The sequence below is a fragment of the Microtus ochrogaster genome, chromosome 15, assembly GCF_000317375.1.
Source record: "Microtus ochrogaster isolate Prairie Vole_2 chromosome 15, MicOch1.0, whole genome shotgun sequence".
NCBI classification, from domain to species: Eukaryota; Metazoa; Chordata; class Mammalia; order Rodentia; family Cricetidae; genus Microtus; species Microtus ochrogaster.
The window spans coordinates 45,304,924-45,330,936 of NC_022017.1; the positions used below are offsets into that span (position 1 = coordinate 45,304,924).

At 43.4% G+C, this 26,013-nt stretch overlaps 1 protein-coding gene across 1 annotated transcript in view; it reads left to right on the forward strand.

Annotated features, from left to right (window-relative positions):
• Positions 1 to 1,799: 1,799 nt before the first annotated feature.
• Positions 1,800 to 26,013, forward strand: part of Sntb1 (syntrophin beta 1) — a 213,664-nt gene continuing 189,450 nt past the window's right edge. The window contains exon 1 of the mRNA XM_005354602.3: positions 1,800 to 2,623. Coding sequence (XP_005354659.1) covers positions 2,056 to 2,623 — 568 coding nt within the window. The 5' untranslated portion in view covers positions 1,800 to 2,055. The remainder of the gene's footprint in view (positions 2,624 to 26,013) is intronic.

Here is a 26,013-nt window from a genome sequence, read left to right on the forward strand (position 1 = left end):
TTCTGGTGCCTAGAGGACTGGTTAGTTATTTCTGGTCCAGGGACTGGTTAGTTTTGTTTCATCATCTGTACATTGCATTCTGGTGCCTAGCTCAACCTTGGGTTTGTTGTTGCTGTTTGTTTGGGTTTTGTTTTTGTTTGTGGTTTTGCAATTGAAAAGTAAACACTTACTGATCACAGGCCTGAGATCTCAGTCTCCAAAGCAGAAGGCCAGATCACTGTCTGCTAGGTTTCTTCCCAATAGTGGTATCCTCTGTGTTAGCGCCTTCTCTGTCCCAATCTAACAGGAAGGATGGATGAACCCCTAGCTGCTGTCTCTGCGTCCCTGTTGTGGGCAGGCTTGCATGAAAACATTAAAAACACCTTTTGGAATACAGCAGATTTAAACTAATAGGAGCAAGAGAGTTGAAAGTATCCATTCAAGGGCCGTCAGTGAGCCTCAGCAACTTGAATTCACGTTCTCAAAAAAGTCTCTTAAGTATTTTCCCTGAGTTCTGTGGCCCTGCCTGTGACTCCATAGGGGAATCCTGTGAATTTTTAAGTGGCACTCTGGAAGGGGCTGGAGCTGTTTGCTGCTGGTACCCTTCCGTGTGGTGAAGACATATATGCTCCCAAAGACCCACTTCCCCCTGGCATCTTGTTGAGTAGACTTCACCTTCCGGAATTGGCAGATTTATATATTTTTTAATGCTTATGATATCATATTTTACTTTATTCTTAGTTATTTAATTGATTTTTCTCCAGACCAATCACAGAGTTATATATTTTTCTTTTGTTTTTCAGAGAATGGAGAGCGAGCAGGGGGGAAGACAAGTAGGTACAAAACTTAACACACCTTAGATGAGTTGGGGGACCCGCTTAAGGTAGGGGAAGTACTTAAGAAGTTCCATAGTAAACGAACCCTGCCATGTCCCGCTATGGCTTGGGTTACAGTTACGGTAGCATTTTCTGGTTGGCCAAGGAAGAGAATCAAGAATTACAACGCTGTCACCTTGGGAACGTGCAGTTGAAGAGACATGCAAGCAATTTTCTGGGGAACTTGGAGAGGCAACCAACACATTCTGAGTTTCTAAAGAAGACACTTCCTGTATGGCATCTAAGAAAGAACGAGGGAGATTCAACAAGCTTTGGGCTGGCACAGGAGGTTGAGATAGACCCTTGTCCTGGAGGTGAGGACCCCTGTCGCAAGTGCTCTGTCTTCAGATTCCGGCCCTGCAGTGACTAATAGGACAGGGGTATGCAGGCTTAATGTGACTTCATGCTGTGTTCCTCTGACAGTTTTCCCCTGGCTTCTGGCCCAGCCTAGAACCTCTCTCTGCAGTTTCCTTCCTCCCCAGGGTCCTACAGGAAAGGAGAAATAAGCAAGAATTGAGTGGAGACTAGGAAGCTTCGGTTTGAGGAAGACTTGGATCTGTAAGTAGCTGAGTGAGGACTGAAGCAAGTTGGCTCAAGAGAATTGAGTGAGGGTACAGAGGCAGAACGCTCACGTCTTAAAGGTGAGTGTGGGGACCCATCGAGAAAGGCTGTTTCAGAAGAACGGGCTCGGGGGCGAGGTGGGTGCAGCGACACAGGACCTGGTAGGTTTGGGGGAGGGGGGAGCTGCGGTAAGGTATTACAGAGAACTGAGGCACCCGGGTATGAGCCAGCGCGACGTGGGAGTGTGACGCTACCGTGGCCGAACAGGTGAGCGGCTGGGGCCCCGGGTCCCGCCCTTGCCTCCTCCTACCGATTCTCCACCGCACTTGGCGGCTCCGTGGCTCCTCTCCGGTTGGGGTTTGGCAACTGGCAGCTGGCTTTTTTCCCTCCTCCCCTGTCGAGGGCTCTCCTTCTTCTTTTAGGTTGCTCCACCCCGCCCATGATCAGGCGAGGGGGAACCAGTTCAGCAGCTGCCAAGTGGCGCACAGCGCGGCCGCGAACACGGGAAGTGGAGTCTTGAGTGCGCGCTGCCGGGCGTTTGCTTCTCCCGCGCCCCAGCGACCTGCGTCCTCCCACTCGCACCCCTTCTCCACTTTTCCCCCCGTTTGCAATCACATGGCATTTTAAGAATGCTGGAAAGATGGCGGTAGCGGCGGCGGCTGTGGCTGCGCCGGCTGGCGGGGGAGGCGGCCGGGCGCAGCGGAGCGGACTGCTGGAAGTTTTGGTGCGGGATCGTTGGCATAAAGTTCTGGTGAACTTGAGCGAGGACGCCCTGGTGTTGAGCTGCGAGGAGGGCGCTGCGGCGTACAACGGCATAGGGACTGCCACCAATGGCTCGTTCTGCAGGGGCTCCGGGACAGGGCACCCGGCTACTGGTGTCACTCAACCCCCGGACTCTCCCGCCGGGGTCCGCACAGCCTTTACCGACCTCCCGGAGCAGGTGCCTGAGTCCATCTCAAACCAGAAGAGGGGCGTGAAGGTGCTGAAGCAGGAGCTGGGAGGGCTGGGCATCAGCATCAAAGGGGGCAAGGAAAATAAGATGCCCATACTCATCAGCAAGATCTTCAAGGGGCTGGCAGCGGATCAGACCCAAGCCCTGTATGTGGGCGATGCTATCCTGTCGGTGAACGGAGCAGACTTGCGGGACGCCACCCACGATGAAGCCGTGCAGGCGCTGAAGCGCGCAGGCAAGGAAGTACTGCTGGAAGGTAAGGGGTTAACGCTGTGCGGGCCTTACCCCGCAGCGCGAACCTTCCTCAACCCACCTTTACACTCACACACTTGCCAGTATTGCCTATGTTTTGCCAAAGCAGTGGCGGGCATGGACTTTTGACAACTTTTACCACCTGGGGGCAACTCATCTCCACCCTGGCTCTGCCCCAGGGTGATGTACTAAACGATTAGGCTGCCTGCGTTTTCTTGACTTGAATGGGGTGCTTTAGTACATGGTGTTGGAAGCTTCGTACATATCGGTGCACGTGGTTTCAATTTTTTTTTTTAATCTTCGGACAACCCAAGTGCAGTATAGAGTCTGGGGAGTGGAAACGGAGTGTTAGACGGGAATTTGCCTCTGCCCACACGGTAAAGCAAGGCCACTGACTCGTGGCATCTCTGGTACTTTTCTACTTCGGCAAAATTTTCGCAGCCTGGACAATCCAGTGCTGAGGATTTGAAAGGTAAAGAAACCAGAGAGAGGTAGCAGTATTTGAATGCTAACCTCAACCATCCTTCTCCATTTCCCTCCCCTCTGGCTCAAGAGTCCGTGAGGCTGTGCAGTTTTAAGTAGTGCCAAAGGCTGGGAAAGATGTGGCAGAATTAGGCACAAGTTCACTTCCCCAGCAGGGCGTTCAGCCGGTCAGTCCGGATTCCAGGCTCCTCTGGGTGGAGAGCTGGTGAAGTGGGTTTTTTTTTTTTTTTGATTTTTTTGTTTTGTTTTGTTTTGTTTTTCTGCTTGTGCCTCCCAGAATAGTGTGGAATTGACTCTGCTGCATTTGTAAGCAGTAGTCCCTGCCCATGAACGCGAAGAACCTTAGAAACTGTATCTGAAGATCTAGAGTCTTCAAGCTCTAATCATCCAATGGACCAGAATAGGAAGTACCAGTTTCCCTGCTTGTGGCAATATGGGGGAAGAAGGAACTCTGCAGCCTCCCTCTCCCCAGAGCTCAGTTTTTCTGTCTCTGTAGCTCCTTGCATACTTTCACCTGTCCTAACACTGTGGAACAATTTTATCGATTTTTCTCAGTTTCATTTTAACAGACTGAGCTGTTTGGAGGTCTTTTACTTATGTAGAGGGCTCTCCAGAGCTTGGAGTGTCCAGCGGCATACATGCAGGGAGAGTTAATAAACATACTCAGTGATTGAGACAGTCTTCCAACCTAGACTTTATAATACAGTGATTGACTTCAGCCCTTAAACTAAGATGTAATGGTTCCCCGTTCGCCCAACTGTGGTGCTGGCATGTGACACTGGGAAACCAAAGACAGTTGATGCAGCTTCAACGTGCTGTGGTGGTCTGCCTCCTGGCCTGGAACACCAAGAGGCTTTTGTTGTTGTTTGTGTGTTTGCCTAGAGGATTTGTGATGTTTTCATATTTAATTGCCACCTCTGATTCCAGAAAGTAGAAAGCTGTTTGGTTTGGCTTGATAATTAACATAAGCAAATAGGAAAAAAAGTTCTTGTTCAAGTGTTTTATTGGTTTGGGTGACAAGGGACAGGTAGGATCTGGGGAGAGTGTAATTTCGACTATAAGCTTCTGGTCACCTGTTTAGTTTGTGATCCTTACTGATAATATGGAGGGGGGAGGTAACGTATTTTACGTCAGGCACTGCCCCTGAGTCCATCCCATATTCCTGTCTTTGATTTCAATTTAATGAATAATAACTTGGCAAGGAGGTTAGAAGTGACTCTTTCACCAAAAGAGGAAGAAGTGACTCCTGGAGTTGAAAATAAACTTAGAAAAAGGTGTGTGTGTGTGTGTGTGTGTGTGTGTGTGTGTGTGTGTGTGCAGTATGTATTGTGTATATGTGTATGTGTGTCTACTCGTGTATGTATGTATATGAATGTATGTATGTATGTGTGTCTATGCATGTATGTGTGTTATGTTATACATGTGTGCATATGTGTGTATATGTGTGTATTGTGAATGTGTGTCTGTGTATCTATGTGTGTGTGTATGTATGTGCATGTTTGTGTGTGTGAAAGGGTTGTGTACTTGTTAAAGACAACTAAAAAATGAGTTCTGGAGAAAGCTCTCCAGTGACATTCTAAAGATCACTGCATCAAGTGTTGCAGTCAGAACACCTAGGGGAGATGTGGGTTTCCTAGGCATCGCTAGTCCAACTCTTCAGTACTTGACAGCAAGTAAGAGATGTCCATGGAAGAGGTATGTGTTAAAACAACGCCCTCTCTTTACCCTCACTTCTTTCTTCTTCCTTCCTTCCCAGCTCACCCAACTAAGCCTGGAGCCTTGTCACCTGCACACTCTAGGCTAGCATTTTACTACTGAGCTTCACCCTCGGTCTCCACTCACAGTGCCTCTTGTTTGAAGCCAAAATGTTTGTTGTCCTCCAGGGTCCTCAGTGAGGCAGTAGTGAGCCCACACCATCAACCCAAGCAGCAATAGCCCTCCCTTTGTCATTTGGTGCCAAGCAAGGGTTCCCAGTGAAAAGGCTTATTAAAACCGCCTCCAGAACTTTCTACATTCCCATAACCTAGCAGAGTTTCTGTGTCTTCTTGTGCAAAGAGACAGCAAGGCAAGTGTGAGCTCTTTACTTCATAGGGTGACGCTGTGCAGCAAGGAAAACACACGGCATGCAAATGTTCTCTCTGTATTTGTACAGTTTAAATAAAATGCAGATGAAATGCCCATTCAAAATCGGGGATCCATTCTTCTATCTTATTGGAGTTATTCCTTAATTTGATTTTTTTAGAAAAAGAATTATTTTGGTTCTTGATTTCTGATATCTATCTCTATCAATCAATCCATCTGTATGTCAGTCTGTCTGCCTGTCTGTTTATCTGTCTGTCTACCTATCTACCTACCTATCTATCTGCATCTAAACTCTAATACTGAGAGACCATTTTCTCCAGAGCACAGGAGTTAAACATAACCTGGGGAAAGAGGCTTACAATGGCTCACATTTCTTGAGCTCCTTTCATTTGTGCCAAGTTCTGCTTTCATCTGCTTGGCGACTCCATGAGGCCGATACTATTGTTGTTCACTTTCCTAAAGAAACTAAAGTCTTACGGTATCTACCTAAAGCAACAATAACATAGCTGAGAGGTATCCAAGTCTACCTGATTTCTGAGCTCACATAATCCCTAGGTATGGATGATGGCCTGAACTTCACCAGGGAGCCATGTACGTGAACCAGTTGATGTCACTGGGCTGCTGGCATGTTCTCCATTTCTTACATATGGTGAAGTAGTTGACAATACCCTGAGCAGGAAACAGCCATTGTGCAGTATACTCAGACGGGATGGACAAGGAGAAGGACGGGGTTTTATAAATGCACCAAGCATCTGACTATCAAAAGAAAGCTACTATAAGACAACAGAACTCTACTAGATGAAGCTGAACTCGTGGCTAACCAGGAGTTCAAAAGCCCCAATTCTAATTTAAATTGTGAATCAGCCATAGCAAGTAAACCAATATGTTAACCAAGTGCTCATTAAAATTAAGATCAGAAAATTTTTCAGCATGAACTTATTTCTCATTTTAAGGAGAGGAAGCAGACACCCCATATGCAGTCATGTAAGGTAGAGCCGTAAATCCCAAAGGGCATCATTCACATGGACTACAATGTGACCAAAACCTTGCATTGCTGGCCAGGAGGCACCTGCATAGCCATCCTGGGCAGCTCTGGATGCAAGGGATCCCTTTATTCTTATTATTTAATTGAGTTTGGTTATATTGTGTGCATATGTATACATGTGTGGTATATATGTGCCATGTGTCTGTTTGCATGTGTGTAAGCTAGAGTTCAACATCAGTTCTGCTCCTCAGAGACTCTCCACCATAGTTCTCAAGACAGGGTCTCATCTCTGAACCTGAACTCGCTGATTTTCCATGACTGGCTAACCATTTAGTTCCAAGGACCATCCCATCTCCGCCTTCTCAGAGCAGGGATCGCGGGAGTGTTCTGCCATCTCCAGGTTTTTACCTGGGCACTGGGAAACTGAACTCAGGATAACATGTTTTATCATGTTAACTCAGGCAAGCAGTTTTCCTGCTGAATTGCTATCTTCCCAGTCTTTGTATTTCACGTATGCACGAAATAGTAACGAAACGGGTCAGCGTTTTTGTAGTGGAAGTAACCATCAAATTAACTCACCCATATTTCTGTCAAGATAAAGGAAACGAGTTTCTGGGAGTTTTGTGTTAACGTATGGAGGTAGGGGTGGACAGAAACACCACTTTGTTGAAAAGGTCCCTGTAGAATTGGACCAGGAAAATGAGAAGCTCAGAGGAAAAAGCCAAGGTCAGTCCTTGAGAAGAACTGGGCCCAGAGGCTCCTCTATGAGCTGTGCCCAGGGTGACTGAATACAGAGCTCGTTTGGGAAGTCGCTCTGTGATCCCTTTCTCTGGTGATGGGAATAAGGACAGGGGGTTACACAAACAGGTGGTGCTTTTTCTGGGAGGATTGGGAAAGAATCCAAACGTTAAGAACTTTGCTGTGTTAACTGTGACGGCTTGAATAAGAACGGTCCCCATAGGCTCATGTAGCTAAATGTTTGGTCCCCAGTTGGTGAAACTGTCTGGGGCAAGGATGAAGAGATGTGGTCTTCTTACAGGAGGTGTGTCACTGGGGGTGGCAGAATTTGGGCTTTTACAATTGCACTTCATTTCCAGTTAATTCTCCCTCTGCCTCATGCTTGTGGATACCATGTAAGCTCTTAGATACCGCCCCAGTTCCATGCCTTCCTGCTGCCGTGCTCCCTACCATGGTATTCAGGGACTCATCCTCTGAAACTGTAAACAAGCCTCTGAATAAAATGCTTCCTTTTCTAAGTTGCCTTAGTCTTTGTATCTCCTCACACCAATTAGCTTGGCTCTTATCTGTGAACACTTCATGGGTATACTGTAGTTCTTTGGATATCATTGGTTTTTTTATTTTGTTGTTTTGTTTCATGTCCACTGAATCCATTTTGTCAAACACACAATTGAGTATGGAGAGGCCTGTATGGTATCATTCAGGATCTAGAAAAGTCTTTCACTGGGAAAGACTACCCAGACCATCTGTGATCCTTGGTTTCCGTAATGTAACACCAGTCATGTGGTACTTAATCCAAAAATGTCTGTGTCTTTCTGACTGCGGCTAGAAAGGGGCCATGGGCCATCCTCTTCCTTGAGAATCAGTGTTCTTTAACAGAGCCCATACCATCTTATCAGAGAATACGAATCAACCTTTCTGAAAGTCCTCTGCCCATGCAGCAATAGCTAACATGGACGTGGCAAGAAGCCACATCCCCTTCTTAGCCCTTTGTGTGGATTAACTCAGGTCAAAGCGACACAACTGATATCCCTGGTTTACACAATGAGTTAGTGCTGAACTGCATTCGAGCAAGGCTTGACAGCCTTTGATCTCATCAACAGCCTTAGGAGATAAGCAGATTAGGGATAATTCCTCCCCCACCCCCAAATTCGTTGATTAGAAGAGTGAAGTTGCAGGAGGCGAGAGGATGATTTTAATTAGGTCTTCCACTTTCTTATCTGCTAGCTTGTAGCTAATAAGTTACAGGAAACCTTGGTCAGCAAAAGGGCACAAAGTTATAATATTATTACATTTTAAAAAGTGTTTTTTTTGTTTTTAAGTGTTTCTACATGCCACTGCTCATGGATAGAGGTCAGAAGACGTCTTGCAGGAGTCTGTTCTGTTCTTCCAACATGTGTGTCTCAGAGACTGAAATCAGGTCATTAGCTCGGACTCTAGTACCTTGACCTGCTGAACCATCCTCCCCACCCCAAATTTGCAATCTTACAATTTTAAAAAAAGATATTCATGTTTATTTTATGTATGTGCACATGTAGCCTGCATGTATGGGTGACTGACCTGCATGTATGTACATGGACCATGATTGTGCCTAGTGTAGAGTCTAGAAGGTGTTGGATCTCCTGGAACTCGAGTTATAGATTGCTGTGAGCTGTCACATGGCTGCTAGGAACTAAACCAAGTGTCTACAAAAACAGCATACACGCTTAACCCTTTCTCCAGTCCCCAATTTTATCATCTTTTTTAAGTCAGAAATCTGGCATAGGTCTGTAGTAGTTAAAACCAGGTAGGCCTGCTTGCTTTCCCCTTTTCTGAAGACTCTCAGAGCAAATCTGTTTCCTTGCCATCTGAGAGACTGCCTTTAAACCTTGGCTTCTGATCTCCCCTTCTCCTTAAAGCCTCTGAGGGCAGGTTGGGCTTCTCACATCATTCCCATCCCTTTTCTGCCGCCTTCTTCCACTTCAAGGACACTTGTGTTTATCTGCTTACACCAAGATGATTCACAAAGAGCTCTCTGTTTTAAGGTCAACTGTTAGCAACCATAATTCCATCTTTAACCTTCATTCCCATTTGCCACGTCTGGGAACAGTTTCACAGGCCCTGGAGATGAGGGAGGAGGCATATTTGAGGAGGGGCATTATTTTTCTGGTCAAACCAATTTGCTGAAGTTGCACTGTGGGAGAATATCCAAATAGTCCTTTGAGAATGTCCTCCACTTCTGTAAATAATCCTTCTCTCCATCATTACAACAGAGATTTGCATTCATTTGCATATTTATCCCCTACCAACTAGTTGACTAGTACCAGATACAGATAACATAGATTCTTCCAGGGAGGAGAAGTGCTGTCTATGGCCATCGTGATATGCTATGGTCCCTCTTCTGATCACCTAGGCTATCCTTCCGGAGGGCTGCCCAAGGCAAATACTTGGAGAAACTCCCTAAAGAGCGTGTGTAGTAGCTGTAGCTCACCAAGGCTAAATTCAGAGTATTACAGGCAGATCTTAGAGACAGAGTTAGGGAATTTTAGAGAACTGAAGAGACCTCACACTGGAGTTAAATGTCACACTCAGTTTTGCACCTCAAGAGGAGGACCCAGACACATGCTCAAGAATGTGTTTGTCAAGCTTTTAGAGGACTGAACCAACTTGGAAGCACCTTAGCTCAGCTTCCCACCTTAAACTCACCTAGAAGCATTCTCCCAAGCTGGGCCTAGGTCAGAAAAGTAGCTCTGCTCCCACTATGACTTTATGATCAGGTCAACCTCCAAAGAATACTTGGGCTGATATTAGAAGTTTCTTTGGTTCCTTAGGGAAAAGTAGAAATGCTGGAGAGCGGTGGCTTAGCTCATGTTATCTTGTGAAGTGATGGCGTTTCCGATTTGATTTTCTGATAGTTTGTGAGCGCACCCTGGTGCACGCCAAACAAGCTCAAGAAATTATTCTCTGGCAGAAGAAAGCTAGGGAGATGTCAGCCTGAACCCTGATGCCAGGGATCTAAAGCAATCAAGGTTTCAAAGGTTGACTGTGGTGTAATTGAACTTAGCAACAGCAAACTGGCCTGAATTCATATAAAAACCAACATGACTCCAGAATCGTGCTTGGCACACATTAGGCAAGTAAAATAGCTATGAGAGAAAATAACAGCAGTGGGGATGGGTAGAAAGTAAGAGGAAGAAGAAATGGAAGAAGAGGGAAAGTGGTGGGGGGAGAGGAGAAGGGGAGGTGGGGGGGGAGAACTGGTGGGTTTTAGTTAACCCTTCACTATGAATCCCTTCAGCCAGCACTCCCACTACTACCTTACGGTGAATAACACTCTACCTGGCTCCATCCCCCATGAAGAAGGGCCTTTATAGGCCTGAAAACTTACTCAACACAGATCAGTCTCTACAGAGAGCTAAAGACCGTCAAGCCAGATATGATCTTCAGCGTTGCAGAGAAATGTAATTAATCTCTTAATGTGTTAATTATTACCGCTTTTCTCCACCTCCCCTCTGTGTGGGGCCCACAAGTCTGACTAGGTAAGAATGCTTCTGACCTGGGGAGACGAAGCGTCTGCCTAGGTATTTTAGCTGCTTCTTTTTTTAAGCTTCTGTGTCAGCCTGAGGATGCAGACCCTACTCCTTTATGAAGCTGACTGGAGCAGCCCTTCCATCCCTGACTTCTGCAACCGTGGGCAATGTTCTTCCTGTTCAGCTATGTGTTTTAGCAGTAGCCCATGGAGTTCGTGTTAAGAAAAACTCCCGCACACAGCACTATGTCTGTGGATGGTACCTTGCGGAAGCTTCCAGGGGTCTGCTCAGTGGAAGAGACTTATGCTCCGACAGCTACTGGCCTACTAAGCATTCTATTTTAAACGATGCATCTCAAAGCCGCTAATGTTAAAGAAAAGCCAGAAGTTCCCTTGCATTTACACCAAGCGTTTTATATACCAAACCTCATTACCCACTTCACTGGCCTTGATCTATAATAGCACTTGCCTTTAGCTCTGGCCCGCAGAGTGAGACCTAAGCGGAAATATATATGACTCACTGCAACATCCAAGTCCTAACAGACCCATGCAAATGAGCCTCTCAAAATGGCCTAGATGGATGGAAAAGTTCCAGATTCAGAGAATTTGTAATGGAAAATAAAGTGATGACCCATGCTTAATTTCAGTATTTTAAAAAAAAATACTTCTCATCCTGGGGCTTTAAGAGTCATTCTAGCATTCTGATAAGTAAGTGTGGGAAGGTTTCTCGAAAACTTGGCTGGTTGCTGAGTGCGGCTGTCTTGAAATCCAGTTTATCTGAGTCAATGTTCAAGGGTCTCTTTTTCTCCCTCACCGTCTTTTTCCCCTCTGCAGTGGTCCTTGAATTTATTCCGCTTAGGCTTAACTTTGTATCCTATCGCTTTTTAGCTGTGTGAGCCCGCTCAAGTTACTTAACAAGGAGTCTCAGTTTCCCAGGCAGTAAAATTTTACCCTTTGGTTTGTCATGAAGGGTAAAGTGAGTCTTTATAGACACCAGTTAATCCATTGCCTGGAGCTTAATAAAGAGCAGATGATTGCCAACTGAAAAGTCAGGTCCCAGGTTTATCCTAGTCTTAGTTTCAGATAGAGTTCAATCATCTAAGCTGAAGAGTTTATTTACATGCTGGGTAAATTCTGTTGCAAGCACAAGGTACAAATGGCTGGTGTAACAGATGCCCAGTGAGTTGCACACTTTGAAGGGACCCGGGTGGTGATCTCACATAAGCTCGTGTGGTTGGTGAGTTTTAGTAACCCCAGTTCTCCGCCATCCAACCAGTCCACAGTGGAGACTGTTGCGGTCGTGAGCGGGAAACTATGGGATGTGCAGTAGAATGCTGGTTTACAGCATGGTTTGGAAACACGTAGAGAGTTTTGCAGAGAGAAAGCCAACAGGATTTACCTTCCAAAGCAAAATTTAGACTTCAAAAAATTATAGAAACAGGAATATGTTATTACCAAAAAGAAACCCAACGTTTATTTGACTGATACTTACAATGCAAGTAGCTGTTTCAAGCAAATTTTATATAAATGTATTTCTATAACTGCTATTAAACCAGTGTTTATATTTCTGTTTTTGACTCTGCTAGCTAGTATTGTATTTTATGGAATCCAAGAGGTCACCCAATAGAACAAGTGTCACATTTGTGTTTCTATAAGAAAGAAAGAATTGCCTAAAATGAGTTCCATAGGATAACTGCCAGCTTAAAAGCTGGACACCAAATGGAGTTCCTTTTTCTGTTGGGAAAGAAGGTAAAGCAACTCATGCCATAGAGAGGGATGACAAGGAAACTTGTCAAATTCAAATTTTGTACTTGTAAAACACTATTGCCTTTGAGGTTTTGAATGACGGATCAGCTCTAATACATATTTAGATTTGAATTTACAGCGTCAATGCTGCTGTGTACTTAGAAAATATTCAGGCAGATAATGTAAAATGGCTGTAGCTGGGTGACAGAAGCAGTTGTAACTCGTTTCTGGGAAGAGCTAAGTTCCCACGCAAACATTCAGTGACTTGAAGACACCAGAGATGGATGTTAAGGTACATTCTCAAAGCCAGCGACAACGTGAAAAGAGCCATTGGGAGCTATGAAATATGGGAGTGTAGTCAATATTCAACAGCAAGAAAATAATGACATGCTATTCAGTCTTTTATTGGGCTGGAGGTGTTTGTGTTGTTTAAAATTAATTTTGCATTTTTTAAGCATTCAAAATAGCTTTCCACTCTGTCATCTTCATACATATTTATTGCTATCATTTGCTCACATTACCACACCCTTCTTTCCCGTCCCTCCTCCCCCTCCTGCCGGTTTCTGCCCTCCCCCCAAATACACCCTCTCTGCTTTCATGTCATATGTATGTATGCATGGGTGAACGCATGGATGCATTCATGCACACATGGGTGGCTGCAGCCACAGATTGCACATGTGAGAAGCAATGTGTGACATTTTTCTGAGTCCCACTTATTTTACTTAGAGTGATGCGCTCGAGTTATATGCAGATGGCATTTCACTCACCTTTATGGACTAATAAAATCCCATTGTGCATATATACTATATTTTCCTCATCCTTTCATTCGCTCACAAGCTTCTAGGCTGTTTTCTTTTTCTTAAGATGCCACCTTTCTGGTAGAATGATTGAAGTTGTATACTGTTTTTCTAAAGCAGAACATTTCAGAAGGGAGATCAGCCTACAGAGTTTCTTTTTTTTTTTTAAGAGAAATCACATATGTATCTTATAAAATAATAAAACTCGAGGAGACTGTCACCACATCATTTACATAAGGACCAAACAAAGTATTAAGGATATCAGAAGCAATAGGAATGCTACAAGAGCACGACCACAGTAGCAAAGGGAGATAAAACAGCAGTCATTGCCTGCCGTGCTGGTGCCTTGCATCTCAAACACTGCTGTCTCAAACGCTCTTTCATCTGTGATGGAAATCCAGGTTAACGATTTTTCTCTTTTGTTCACAAGATTCTTATACCTCCTTTCTGTTCTCTGCTTCATCTTTTTAAAAACTTCCAAATTAAAACAATTCATGCTCCTAGCATCCCTTCGTCTGTGCTTCCCCACACCCCTTCTTACCTAGAATGCAGTGGAATGTTCATATCCACCCCATGCTTCCAGAACACGAAACCCAGAAGTTTAGAATGCAGTAGCAGTCGAGGTTTGGCATAAGCACATTTGCTTTCATATCCCAAGAAGGCAAGTAGATTACCATTTCTTTCTTCCTTTTTTTTTTTTTTTTTTTTGAAAGGCTTTATTTCACCTTACAGTGAAGTCAGGGAAGGAACTAGAAACAGGAGCTGTTGTTGAAGCTATGGTTTATCTTTCCTCCCTCCCTTCCTCCCTCTCTCCTCTCCTTCCTTCCTTTTCTTTTTTTTTTAATTTTCACTCTTTTATTAATTTTTTATTTAAAAGTTTTTTTCATTTTACATACCAACTATAGTTTCACCTTCCTCCCCTCCTCCTGCTCCCCCCATCTTCCCTCTACCCAACACTCCCCACCCCCATCCACTCTTCAGAAAGGGTAAAGCCTCCCATGAGGAGTCTATAAAATCTGGCATATCCAGTTGAGGCAGGACCAAGACTCTCTCCTCTGTATCAAGGCTGAGCAAGGTATCCTTCCATAGGGAATGGGCTCCAAAAAGCCAGTTCATGCACTGGGGATAAATCCTGGTCCAACTCCCAGTGACCCCACAGACTGCTCAAGCCACAGAACTGTCACCCACATTCAAAGGGCCTAGTTCGGTCCTATGTATGTTCCCCAGCTACCAGCTATTAGTCCAGAGTCAATTAGCTCCAACTAGCTCAGGTCAGCTGTCTCTGTGGGTTTCCCCCATCATGATCTTGAACCCTTTGCTCATACAAAACCTCCTCCCTCTCTTTGACTGGTGGTGTGGGAGTGATTTCTTATTAATAAAGAAACTGCCTAGGCCCCTTGATAGGCCAACCCTTAGGTGGATGGAGTAAACAGAACAGAAGGCTGGGAGAAAGAAGCTGAGTCAGGGAGTAGCCATGATTCTCCCATACCAGATAGACACAGGTTAAGATCTTCTCTGGTAAGCCACCTCGTGGGCTACATACATTATTAAAAATGGGCTAGTCCAGGTGCGAGAGTTAGCCAAGAAAAGGCTAGATATAATGGGCCAAGCGGTGTTTAAAAGAATACAGTTTCAGGCAGACACAGGTTAAGATCATTCCTGGTAAGCCAGCTCGTGGGCTACACAGATTAATAGATATGGGTTAGATTGATATGTAAGAGCTAGCCAATAAGAAACTGAAACTAATGGGTCAGGCATTGTTTAAAAGAATACAGTTTCCATGTAATTATTTCAGGTAAAGCTAGCCATGCGGGCAGCCGGGTGCCGGGGACACAGCCCACAGCTCGTACTACAACAGACTGGACTCTGAGAATTTGGTCCGGTGCTTAGCTGTGGATCTCTGCATCCACCTCCTTCAGATGAAGGATGAAGGTTCTCTGATGACAATTAAGTTGATCACCAATCTGATTACAGGGGAAGGCCAGTTCAGGCACCCTCTCCACTATTGCTAGGATAGACTGTCATTTCTTGATGGACTCATCTTAAGAACTAAAGACCAAATCAAGCAACGTTTACAAGATTTTGATCATGCCAATATTGTTCTACCTTTTCCCAGGGGCTCTGCCTCTCTGGCTTGTCCCTTCTTGGCTTGGTGCATGCACATCCATCCTGCCAGGCTGCCCTTATCTTTGACTTGCGTCTGTCCCTGGACACACTGTACAGTCACACAAACATTTGGTTAACTTCTTCGCTTTGATGCAGTGTATTTCTGCAGTTCTTCCTGGAGAAGATGTTAGAGACAATGTCCAAAATGTTTTTGAAGTAATATGGATAGGATAAGAAGCTAGCAATATTTTCTTAAGTAGTTTCTTTCTCTCTCTCTCTCTCTCTCTCTCTCTCTCTCTCTCTCTCTCCCTCTCCCTCTCTTGGTTTTTCGAGACAGAGTTTTTCTGTAGCTTTAGAGCCTGTCCTGGAACTAGCTGGCCTCGAATTCACAGAAATCTGCCTGCCTCTGCCTCCCGAGTGCTGGGATTAAAGGCGTGCCCCACCACCGCCTGGCCTTAAGTAGTTTAGATGCCATTTTTACTTTAATGTTTCCAATTATGATATTTGCTTTTTTCCTAAAATGTTTAATAGCTTATGTCACTGATACTGTAAACTTTATGCAATGTTTACTTTGCTCTGGAGATTCTGATCATCAATTTTCCAAGCCATATATGGGGGCTAGAGTGCTAAATCCATTCATACGCAGGTGCCCCTAAGGTCTAGCTGCTGCTGCTGCTGCTGTTGTTGCTGCTACTTCCTTTTCATTTGTTATGACAGGGTTTCTCAGTTTAGCTCTAGCTGTCCTGGAACTCACCCTGTAGACCAGGGTGACCTCAGATTCACAGAGATCCTCCTGCCTCTGCCTCCTGAGGGCTGGGATTAAAAGTGTGCACTGCCCCTGTCTGGCTAGGTCCAACTTCTTAAGCTGCAGCTCACAACTTTCTCTGGCAGTCCTTCCATTCAGTGTGGGTGTTGTGAAAATCTGCTGTCTGTGAACGGTTTCTGAACTCACAACAGTCAAAAATGAATGAAACCCAACACGTGAAGAATCTGGGGTTTTTCTTCAAGGCTCGCTGTCTTTCACGGTGGAATTTTACTGCACCGTTGGTCTGACCCACATAGCATGCGCGATTTGCACTGCATGTGCCATCACCCCTTGCAAAGCCAGGTGATGCTGCATGGCACGTGTCTGCTCCTATTGGAGACTATTGTATATTATAAATTGGAGCATTTTCACCAGACGCGGTTTTCTGCTCTTACAGAAATGTCATGGTTGAATTACAGGAAATAAAGGTTTGAGCATTTTCCCGCCGCCTATTCCTCAGCATGAGCGTTTCAAATTAGTGCATCCTTGCATCGTGTTGGGTAAAATTGTTTGATTTTTAAAATTGAGCTGCTGACCTGAGTTTCATAGTAATTCTTAAATGAATTTTGCCTTGAGACTGGGACAGAATTTTAACAGTTTCTGAAATGATTCTAAAAGTGCTCCTGCAATTTTGTGTTGTGTATTTATGCAAATCAGCATTTTCAGCATTGATGATTATAAAATGAAAATGTGTGAAAGACGGTGACAATGCCCTATGATGTCCTGCAGTATCAAATGTTTGGGAAAGGTTTAATTCTTTAAGAAGAAATAAAGACATATATCTCGATAGTGTGTGAATTTGATTTCATCCTCAATAAGTGGTAAAATTGCAGTATTCCAAATAATTGTTTTACTTTCAAGACTTAATTTCACTTTTATTTGTGTGTGTGTACACGTGCACATGTACAACATGTATGTCGTTCCTGCAGAGGTCAGAAGACAGCAACAGATACCCTGAAGTTGGAGTGACAGGTGGCTACAAGGTGTCCAATATGGAGTCTGAGAACTAAAATCGAGTCTTCTGAAAGAGCAGCCATTGCTCTAAACTAATAAGCCACCATTTTGTGTCAAAAGTAAATTTTCTTATACTTTTTATTAGTAAATGTTTGACTCTTATACTTGTTTTTTTTATATATATAAATATATACCTGGGCAAAGTCGTATAGTCAACGCATAACAGTGTCACAGAGTATTTTAGAATTTTAAGGGAAATACAGTAACATCTCATTGATACCACCCAAATTCCCAGTCTGCCTTTCCAACATTAGTTTTTCACATTCCTTCTGTGATGTGCGATCTCGGCAAAGACGGCTTTCTCTGTGGCAGCTGTGAGTGACAGCTACACGTGTGGGGTGGAAGGCATAGAAACCACTGCTGAACGCGAGGAAGCCAGCACCCAACACAGTTCCAAGGTCTGAAAAAGTGGGTGGTGGAGAGAAGGTGCTAAGATTTCAGGACCTGCATGCTTACATTTGGGGGAGAGGTTAGATCCCAAGTAATAAACAAAATTGGTAATATTTTAGGGAGGTACAGGGAAAATTAAGTATTTTTGTTGAAATAAAAAAAAAAAAACAAGAAGGAAGCCCAGACATCAGGACACCAATTATAAAAACATCATTGCTGCCAAGCTACACCTCAGCTCCAAAGCAGGGTCCTGTGGTTTCCTGTAATCACCATTTGCTTTGCTCTCTAAGTGTGGAAATCTGTTTAGTTGAATGTTGGGCCCTCTGCATTCACACACACACACACACACACACACACACACACCACCTGATTTTTGTCAGCATCTTACTCTTTTTTCCCTCTGATACCCCTGTTCCTATTTTCATTTGCCACCTCCCCTAGGAGTATTGCTATAATCTTATCTACCACTCTTATATTGATTCTTTTTCAACTGTAATCTATAGTTCTACATTTCAAAGCAATTTTTCTGTTCTCTGGCTACTTCCGATATAGCATCTCTTGTTCTGTGAGTGCAGTAACTTTGCTTGACTCTCAGAGAATGTTAATACCTTTGCAAAGATATTTTTTGAACTAATATTCACTTAGTTATCTTGAAATTCTTTTCTATCTTCGCAACCTTGAGTGTGCTGTGTCTTCCTGATGATTCTAATATCTGAAAAAGGTTCCATCTTTGTGAACCCCAAGAGTTAGACTCTGAGATCAGAATGTAAGTCTAAGAGCATTTTCTTTGATAAAATCATCAAGAGTAATAAAAGTATAGCAGGACCTAAGACCATGGAGAGAATGAACACATGACAGCCACAGAAACGCCCTCAGGCCCCTGAAGCTCAGCATAGCCAGACTGGGGACTGGAGAATCTGGGTAAAAACAACCAAATCTCCACCCACCTTTTTGGCAAGGCATATACTTCTTAGACAATACTAACTTTAGTTAGTGTCACTGCGAAGGCTGTGTGTATTCTCAACAAAAGGATGCCCCCAGGCACAGCACTGCAGGTATTCCCAGCCAGGTGCCTTTTGCTGAATGCAGAGATGGCAGCACACAAACTCGGGGGAGGGAGGGACTTCATCTTTCTCATTTCCTAATCTAAACGTGTTCAGACGAAATCATGATGAAGGAGCTATTGTGCACATCCCTAAGCACATTTGAATTCTCATGTAAAGTATTTTATAAAAGGCAGATGTAGACCAGGGCTGATTATACGATCATTGGGAAGCCTTGCAAGGCAATATTCTATACTAGCTTTCCAATTTATTTGAACACGTGGCCATCAGGGAATCTTTCAGATGTAGTTAGTACTTGATTGTACCGTTCCTGGGAGTTGATGATAAAGAAGCTGGTTGAGCTGGACTGAAAGGGGAGGTACTGAGCCTAGCCACAGCAGTACTAGTGATGTTTTGGGCAAATAGGTTTTGATTGACAGGTGTCATTTAGGGATTATTAGATCTTTACTAGCATCCTAATTTTCAGCTGCAAGTATCATCCCTTTCTACTAGTTATAATAAACTGAAACACCTCCCAGTGTTGCCACATTTCCTCTGGAGGGCAAAAGAAACCCCACCTTGGGCGACACTAGGCTTCATCACTAGCCCTGGCTTGCAGAACCAACCAACATCTTGACAAGCTCTGGGTAGCTTGACCAGGTCGTTCTCAAAGAGATCCAATTTGCAGTTAGTCTGGGGCTCACCAGGAAGTTTAAAAGCTCTCCAATTGGTTATTGCCTGTTGCTTGTTGGAGACTGGGTGGAAGAAGATTTGGGCATAAGTAAGAAACACGTGTATTTAGTTACTGGAATTTAGAATCTGATACAGAAGAAATGAAATGAGTGGTATGTGACTTCTTGCAGTATTTCTGCTTGTGGCTGTCTAATGGTGACACTTGTCATTGCTAATTACTCAGATATAAATTCCCTCACTACCTCTAGCTGGGTGGTCAGTATAGAGTGATCTGGGCATAAAGCTTATTCAAGCTGGTTGTATTCAGGAGATAGGTGGGGACCAGTTCACATTGCCTACTTATAATACTAGCACGCAACCTTCATGCCTGCCACCTGTATTGGTTAATTTTTGACAATTCAACACTAACTAGAACCAGCTGGGGCAACGGGTTGAGGACCTGCAGCCAGCAGGCTGACCTGTGGGCATTCGGCAGCACATTTTCTTGATTAAAGGGCCTGGTACACTGTTGGTGGTGCCATTTCTGGCGCCCCCAGTACCGATTTGTTATAATGAAGCTGAGCGAGCCTTGGAGAGAAATTGTTTATTCCTCTCTGGTCTCTGCTTCAGTTCCTGTCTCCAGGTTTCTGCCCCGAGTTCCTACTCTGAGTTACCTTGATGATGGACTCTAACCTATAAACCAAATAAAATCCTTCCTCCCACAAGTTGCTTTAAATCATGGCATTTATTGCATCAACAGCAAGCAAGCAGAACACCAACCTTTGTGAATGCTGGTACCTAGGTAACTTGTCCACTTTGTCAATGAGAATTTGTAATCAGCCCCAGGAATTCATTCACCTGAACTCATTAGTAGGTTTCCCTAAATTGTCAGGTGTATGGTTACTTGACAGAGTCATTTGCTATAAAGAAATGAACAGTATTACTTCAGCTGAAACTTCACAAGAGACATACTCATGCTGATGTATTTGCTGTTTTCCTGTAAGTAAAACGGAACTGCATTTTCATTTACTACGTCTGGAAACTTCCGCCAGTCAATGTGATAAGTAAGGAGTCACTCAAGAGACTAGTAGTTTAAATGGCCCCTTTGGGGATAGACATGCGAAGCATCAGGTAAGAGTGCCACTTTCTCTAGAGTCTTAGCTACTCAGAATCTTAAAGAGACCAGACCAGAGAGGAACAGAACAAAAACAGGGGTCACAGCTAAGAATTATGATAATATATCTACAATTCACCCTAACTAAATCACTAATAAAAAAGATAGCGTTACCCACAAAGCCTAGTGTACCTATTACACTGAAAAACCATAAATTGGCATATTGATGCTGTAGTTCTAAAACTAGCGAGATTGCCAGTAACATGAATCCTTCTGTATATCTCTACCATGAGTTCTTTCTAGCATATCATAGCACATACTTTTATTATATAGAATGTGTGTGAAGATATACAAGTATCTACTTTAAGTCCTGCCTGGTCACAGCTATTTTCCTTGAGACTTTTGCCTAGAATTCAGTGTGCATTCAATATGTGTTCAGTAAAAGGATAAATGGACTCCTTAAGTAGCTTAAGGCTCTATAGAAAGTGCTACCATTGAAAAAAAAAAGAGTTTACACTCTGGATTTCCTGTCTACTAATTTTTCTATTCTATGAATTGTTTGTTTGAAAATATGAGAAAAGCCAACTGTTATAAATTAGTCAACTAGTAGTATCTGGGAATGAGGGGGGCAGGGGGGTAAAGAAAACGGTCACTTTTCCAAACCCTTCAGCATTTCCTCATAAATTCTTGACACTTTCAGACATTCTATGGTCTAAAGGATGTCTTGATGTCTTTACAGTGTTCTGCTGAGCAGCCATAAAATTCAGCTTCCTAACACCGAATTTACCAGTGCATCTTTCCTTCTTCCAGTTTGATTCCCACAGAGAAAGAAAGCCACGTGGAAAGAGAGCTTCACTCCCTAAACCTCGCCCTATTGCTGCTGTAACAAAACAAATTTCAAGGGCCTTTTCCCTTTTAGAGTATAAAATATTATCATGCTTGACCTAGATTAGAATGTTGAAGCATATATTTAACAATAAGAAAAACACTGTGAGTTAGTCATACTTATAAAAAAAATCTTTCATGTGGTTCAAGAAAAATATGAAGTTTTTTTACAGTAATAATTTCGTTGTTGTTGTTGTTGTTGTTGCTAGCAGCATTAAAATTCAGATTAATTCTTGGGCTGTTAATGTGTCATAGAATCTTGTAAGTAGGATTTTTTTTTTTTACACCAATGGTTTCAGGCTAGTTAAAAATGTAGGGTTTGAAGTTAAGTTGGCTGGGTTTCAATTGCACAGCTCCTTGGACCCCAATTACCCAAATATTTATAATTGCAGTTCCAAGAGGCTCAAGACACTGGAAGGGAATGCTTTTGAGCTGGAGTTGGTCCCCGGAGTGGAACACTTACTAGCTGGAATCCTACGAGATTCTGTTAGAAAGCAGGGTTTCTTCACGGGCAGCTCTTGTCCTGCCTCTTAGATCTCCGCGGCTCATCTGTTATTGGAATAGTGAGATTACAAGCGGTTACAGCGGTTGCTGTGGAAAACCCCGCTGGGAGTTTTTCATATTTAACGTTTCAGAAACCTGGCCTTGGAAGATGATAACTAACCGTATTTCTTAATCAGGGTGCCATTGGGCAAGCACAGGTGTGTTGCACTTCACCGGATCTCTTTCCTGAGGACATAATGTTCTTTGAAAAAAAAAAATTGGCTCTCTCTGCACCTTTCCTTTCTCCCACCTTCTCCTTAAGCCAAAGAAGTAACATTTCCCAGCCTTCCCCTCCATAGCCAGTAAGGTAATTCTTTCAGATACCCTGAGTGCCTTTCTTTGTCTTTTTTAACACATCATGCCCTGATTACTTTGCTAAACTTATGGTGCATGTTTCTGCTGTATACATGCTTTCTGGATATTTCTGGAATACATAAGGCTGGCTGAGAACATTCTAGAATGAGAGGGTGGGTGCAGAAATATAAGCATATTAGTAAAATCACATATCTAGCTGGAGAAATAAAACTACAGGGAGGCTCTCTTCTCTTCCCTTGCAATTTTTCCCCTTTTAGAGTGAGGGAGAACTGTGGTGTAACAGTCAGTTCAGCCAAGTAACAAAAGGAGTAGAAAACAGGCTGCTTTCAGTCTGTGCTTCTCTCAGTCAGCGTGCTATCTTGAAAGAATAATGATAGAAAAGCAGAGGTCTTTTGTTAAGATACATTCCGGAAAGCCTTCTAATACTAATTTCTTTGAAGTTATAATATAATTGCATTATTTTTCCCTTCCCAACCTCTCCTGTGTACCTTCTTGCTGCCTCTCAAATTCATGGTCATTATTGTTGTATGCATGCCTTCGTGTGTGTGTGTGTGTGTGTGTGTGTGTGTGTGCATGTATGTGTGCATGTGTGTGGGGGTATGTGCATATGTGTGTATGTGTGTTTGGGTGTGTTTTCTTAAATACATAAATAACTCCCTGGTCAGGCTATATAACGTTACTTGTGTGTATATGCTCTCAGGACTGACTTCTTGGTATTGGATAACCAACTGGGCAGGGGAGCACTTCTCTGGAGAAGACCCCACCCCTCCTCCAGCTTTCACCAGTTGCCAACAATTCTTTGTCTAGGCTTGAGACCCCATGAACTTTTCTTTTCCATGTTAGCTTCTTCATTGAGGCAGAGAGCCTTTTCACCTTCGCTTTAAGATAAAGCCAAAACCGTCAGCTTGCCATCAGGTACAAGCTGCAGTTATATCCTCCATCTACTTTTCCATCTCCCCATGTGTACATCTCCCTTCAGCTCAATTATTCTGCTTACCTTCTGAAATACTACCCTGTAAGACCTGCCAGAGCGCTCAGGCAGCAGCAGGCAATAAGTTACATTTAGGGAAAGGTGAAAGAATGCACCAATGTGTGTATTCTTTTTTTGGTTTTTCGAGACAGGGTTTCTCTGTAGCTTTGGTGCCGGTCCTGGAACTAGCTCTTGTAGACCAGGCTGGCCTCGAACTCCCAGAGATCCACCTGCCTCTGCCTCCCGAGTGCTGGGATTAAAGGCGTGCACCACCACCGCCCGGCAAATGTGTGTATTCTTATTCGAGAGACATGTTAAACACTCCCCTCCATTCCATTCTATACCAAGAGTACCCCAATTCCAAATTCTTCTGAGAGATTTGATTGGTCTGCCTATGGTTGGGGTCTTGCCTTTACCCTTATTGCTATTTCAGGGAAGTCAGGCCCCATGGCCACATGGTCACTCAGCCAGAATTCCCAGCATTCTCTCTTAGAAATGCTCATAGAAACGGCTTGCTAGTTCATGGAGGAGCTTATGGGGCAGAATTAATAGTGAGGCTGCGGGAGAATCAAGTCTCTGGCCTACCCACATGGTATCAAATTGTTGGCTAATTGTTTGCCTTTGCCCTTGAAACTGGTAATAAATTGAGCCCGTTTCCAAAAGTTATGAAATGCTCTTTTTAGGGGAAATCCAGGCCTCTGTCAGGGCAAGTAGAAGGAAGAAGAAATATTTGAAAACAGATAAGCAAGAAGGAGTGTTTTTTTTTTCAAAAGAAGACGATTGTTTTATTATGTATTTTCGTTATGCATTTATATCATTATGATTTAATATGAACTGACTATAAACTGAGTGAGACCTCTCAGGAATGTTGTTTTTATTTTAAACAACACATCCCTATTTCTAAACAGCATTTTAAGAAAAGAGACTCACGTTTAGGTTGGAATTTGCTTTTAGTTGTCAAAGGCCTCAGTGAACCGTGAGTGAATAAAGCCAGCCACTGAAAATGGACCCAAGACTGAGAATCAGATGCACCTGGGAAACTTAGCTTTCGATAATTTGATGAGAAATTCTAAACTTGATGAGATAAATGCTCAGTTGTCTATTATAGATCCATTAATTAGCCCCAGGAAGAGGAAATTCTGTCCCTCTTAAACACCCTGTGAAGGTGTACCCATATTCTAGAGATCTGCACGCTGAGATCTGAGCCAAAGGCAAAGGGCACCTGTTGCCCTTGATTTTCTTTATGAGTGAAAAGCGAAAGGTAAATACCATAGTAGAATGAACGGGGAAACAGCATTTTAAATTTTCATGTTCGTTTTCTCAAGTGAGGTGCTCAGACTTGTTCAGCTCTACAGCTAAAATAGAGGAGATGCCTAAAATGTCTACTTGAGGCTTCAACTTTTTGAAGCCATTGAGTGAATATTTTCATATTGTTGCATGAGGACTTTGCTAAATAGCATTTTTTCTGTTTATAATAAGACTTTTTATGCATGATATATTTCGGTATCACAGATGCATAAGTATAGATGCATTCATATTTATTTACAACTTAAATTATTATTGCATCCTTTTATCCTAGAACATTCTAGAGAGCACATTCATTTAAATAAGATAAAGCTATAATTAGCATTATCCAGTTAATTTAACAGATGATTTAAAAAATAAGAAATGTGTTTCTAAGAATTAAATCTTAGTATCCACTTAATTTTAACTTTCACTGGGATATAGTCCCAGTAAAACAATATTTTTCTGTCATCCCTGTAAATATTTAGGTGCAGCATTTCAAGTATTTGGTTATCTCTCAGTATTATGTGCTGAGTCAGGCCATCCTTCAATTAATGCATTGAACTCCGATCCCTCGTCCCTCAAAAGTTAGCTTAATTGGATGAAGAGTTGCTGTAAATGTCATTAGTTAAGATAACATCTTTCTTGAGTAGAGTAAGCCCTTATTCCAATATTGCTGCTATCCTTATATAAAGTAGCTATTTGGATATGTAGACCTTCATGGAAGGACACCATATGATGTGACTAAGGGGAGAGAGTGAGTCCCAATTCTTGTGTGAAGAATTCAGGATCATGCCCTATTCCTCCACCGCAGAACTAGCCCAGTTGGCAACCTGCTTTGTGCTTCTACCCAGCAGAACCAGAACTTATACATTTCTGTTGAGCCAGACACTGGTTTGTGATACTTTAACATCAAAATCATAGAAAACAGATACCCCTGGTCAAGTCACCACACCAAGGAATGGAGCAGCCATGCCTAGGATCAGATCCTCCAGGCTCTACCTGCTTGAAACCGACTTTCACTTTGGAAGCGTCAAGCCCACACCCAGCTACTGGTTCTTGCCTTGTTCATTCTTCGCATTGGACTTTCATACAGTCTAGGGAGACGTGGCTGTAACATAGCAACTTTCCAGGAGGGCCTTTAGAACTGATTGAACATCCCTGGATGGAAACACATGCAGACTTTGATGGGTGAGATTCAGAAAAGCAGACTTGGACAGGAACAACCACAAACCTAGTAGAGCTGCTTCACTCTGGCTTTAGTTCCCTGCCCCATGTCTTTGGGCCACTCCCTTAACTGATCCATCGGCCTTTTGATATGGAAAAATTGAAGAGATCCTATCATTCGTGATACTGTGATTCTCAATTCAAAATAGAGCAACAGATATCAAGGTAAGCATATACATATTAAGAACATTTAGTCCTTGCTTTTTCTTTACCGCTGTTACATGATGTGGTCTGCCAGAACAGTTATAACCCGAGTGTGACCAGCAGCCCCAGCCGTCATGTCTCATCTCCCCTCCCCCGTCTCTAGTTCACATCCCAAAGGAAACCACTTGGAGCAGTTTCCATATTTAGCTCTTCCTGTGGTTACCATCCTCACTTTAATAATGTGCTTATGCTACATTTCCTTGATCAACCCTAGACATTATCTCGTCGCTCCGTCGCTCTCCACCACTTGCTACTTTGAAAGGGAAGAACCACTGATTCAGCAGACATTGCTCATAGCCCGCGGGTCAACAGGCCTCATGCACTGTGGATCTGGTTTGAAGGAAGAGCTTTGGCTTCAAAGGAAAGCCGGGGATTAAATATTTCCACAAGGCACAACACTGGGCAGGAAGAAATTTGCTTTAATTAGTCGGGCTCAAATTGGACCTGCATAGTTATGTCTTTGCCCTTGCTTTCTCTCTCTCT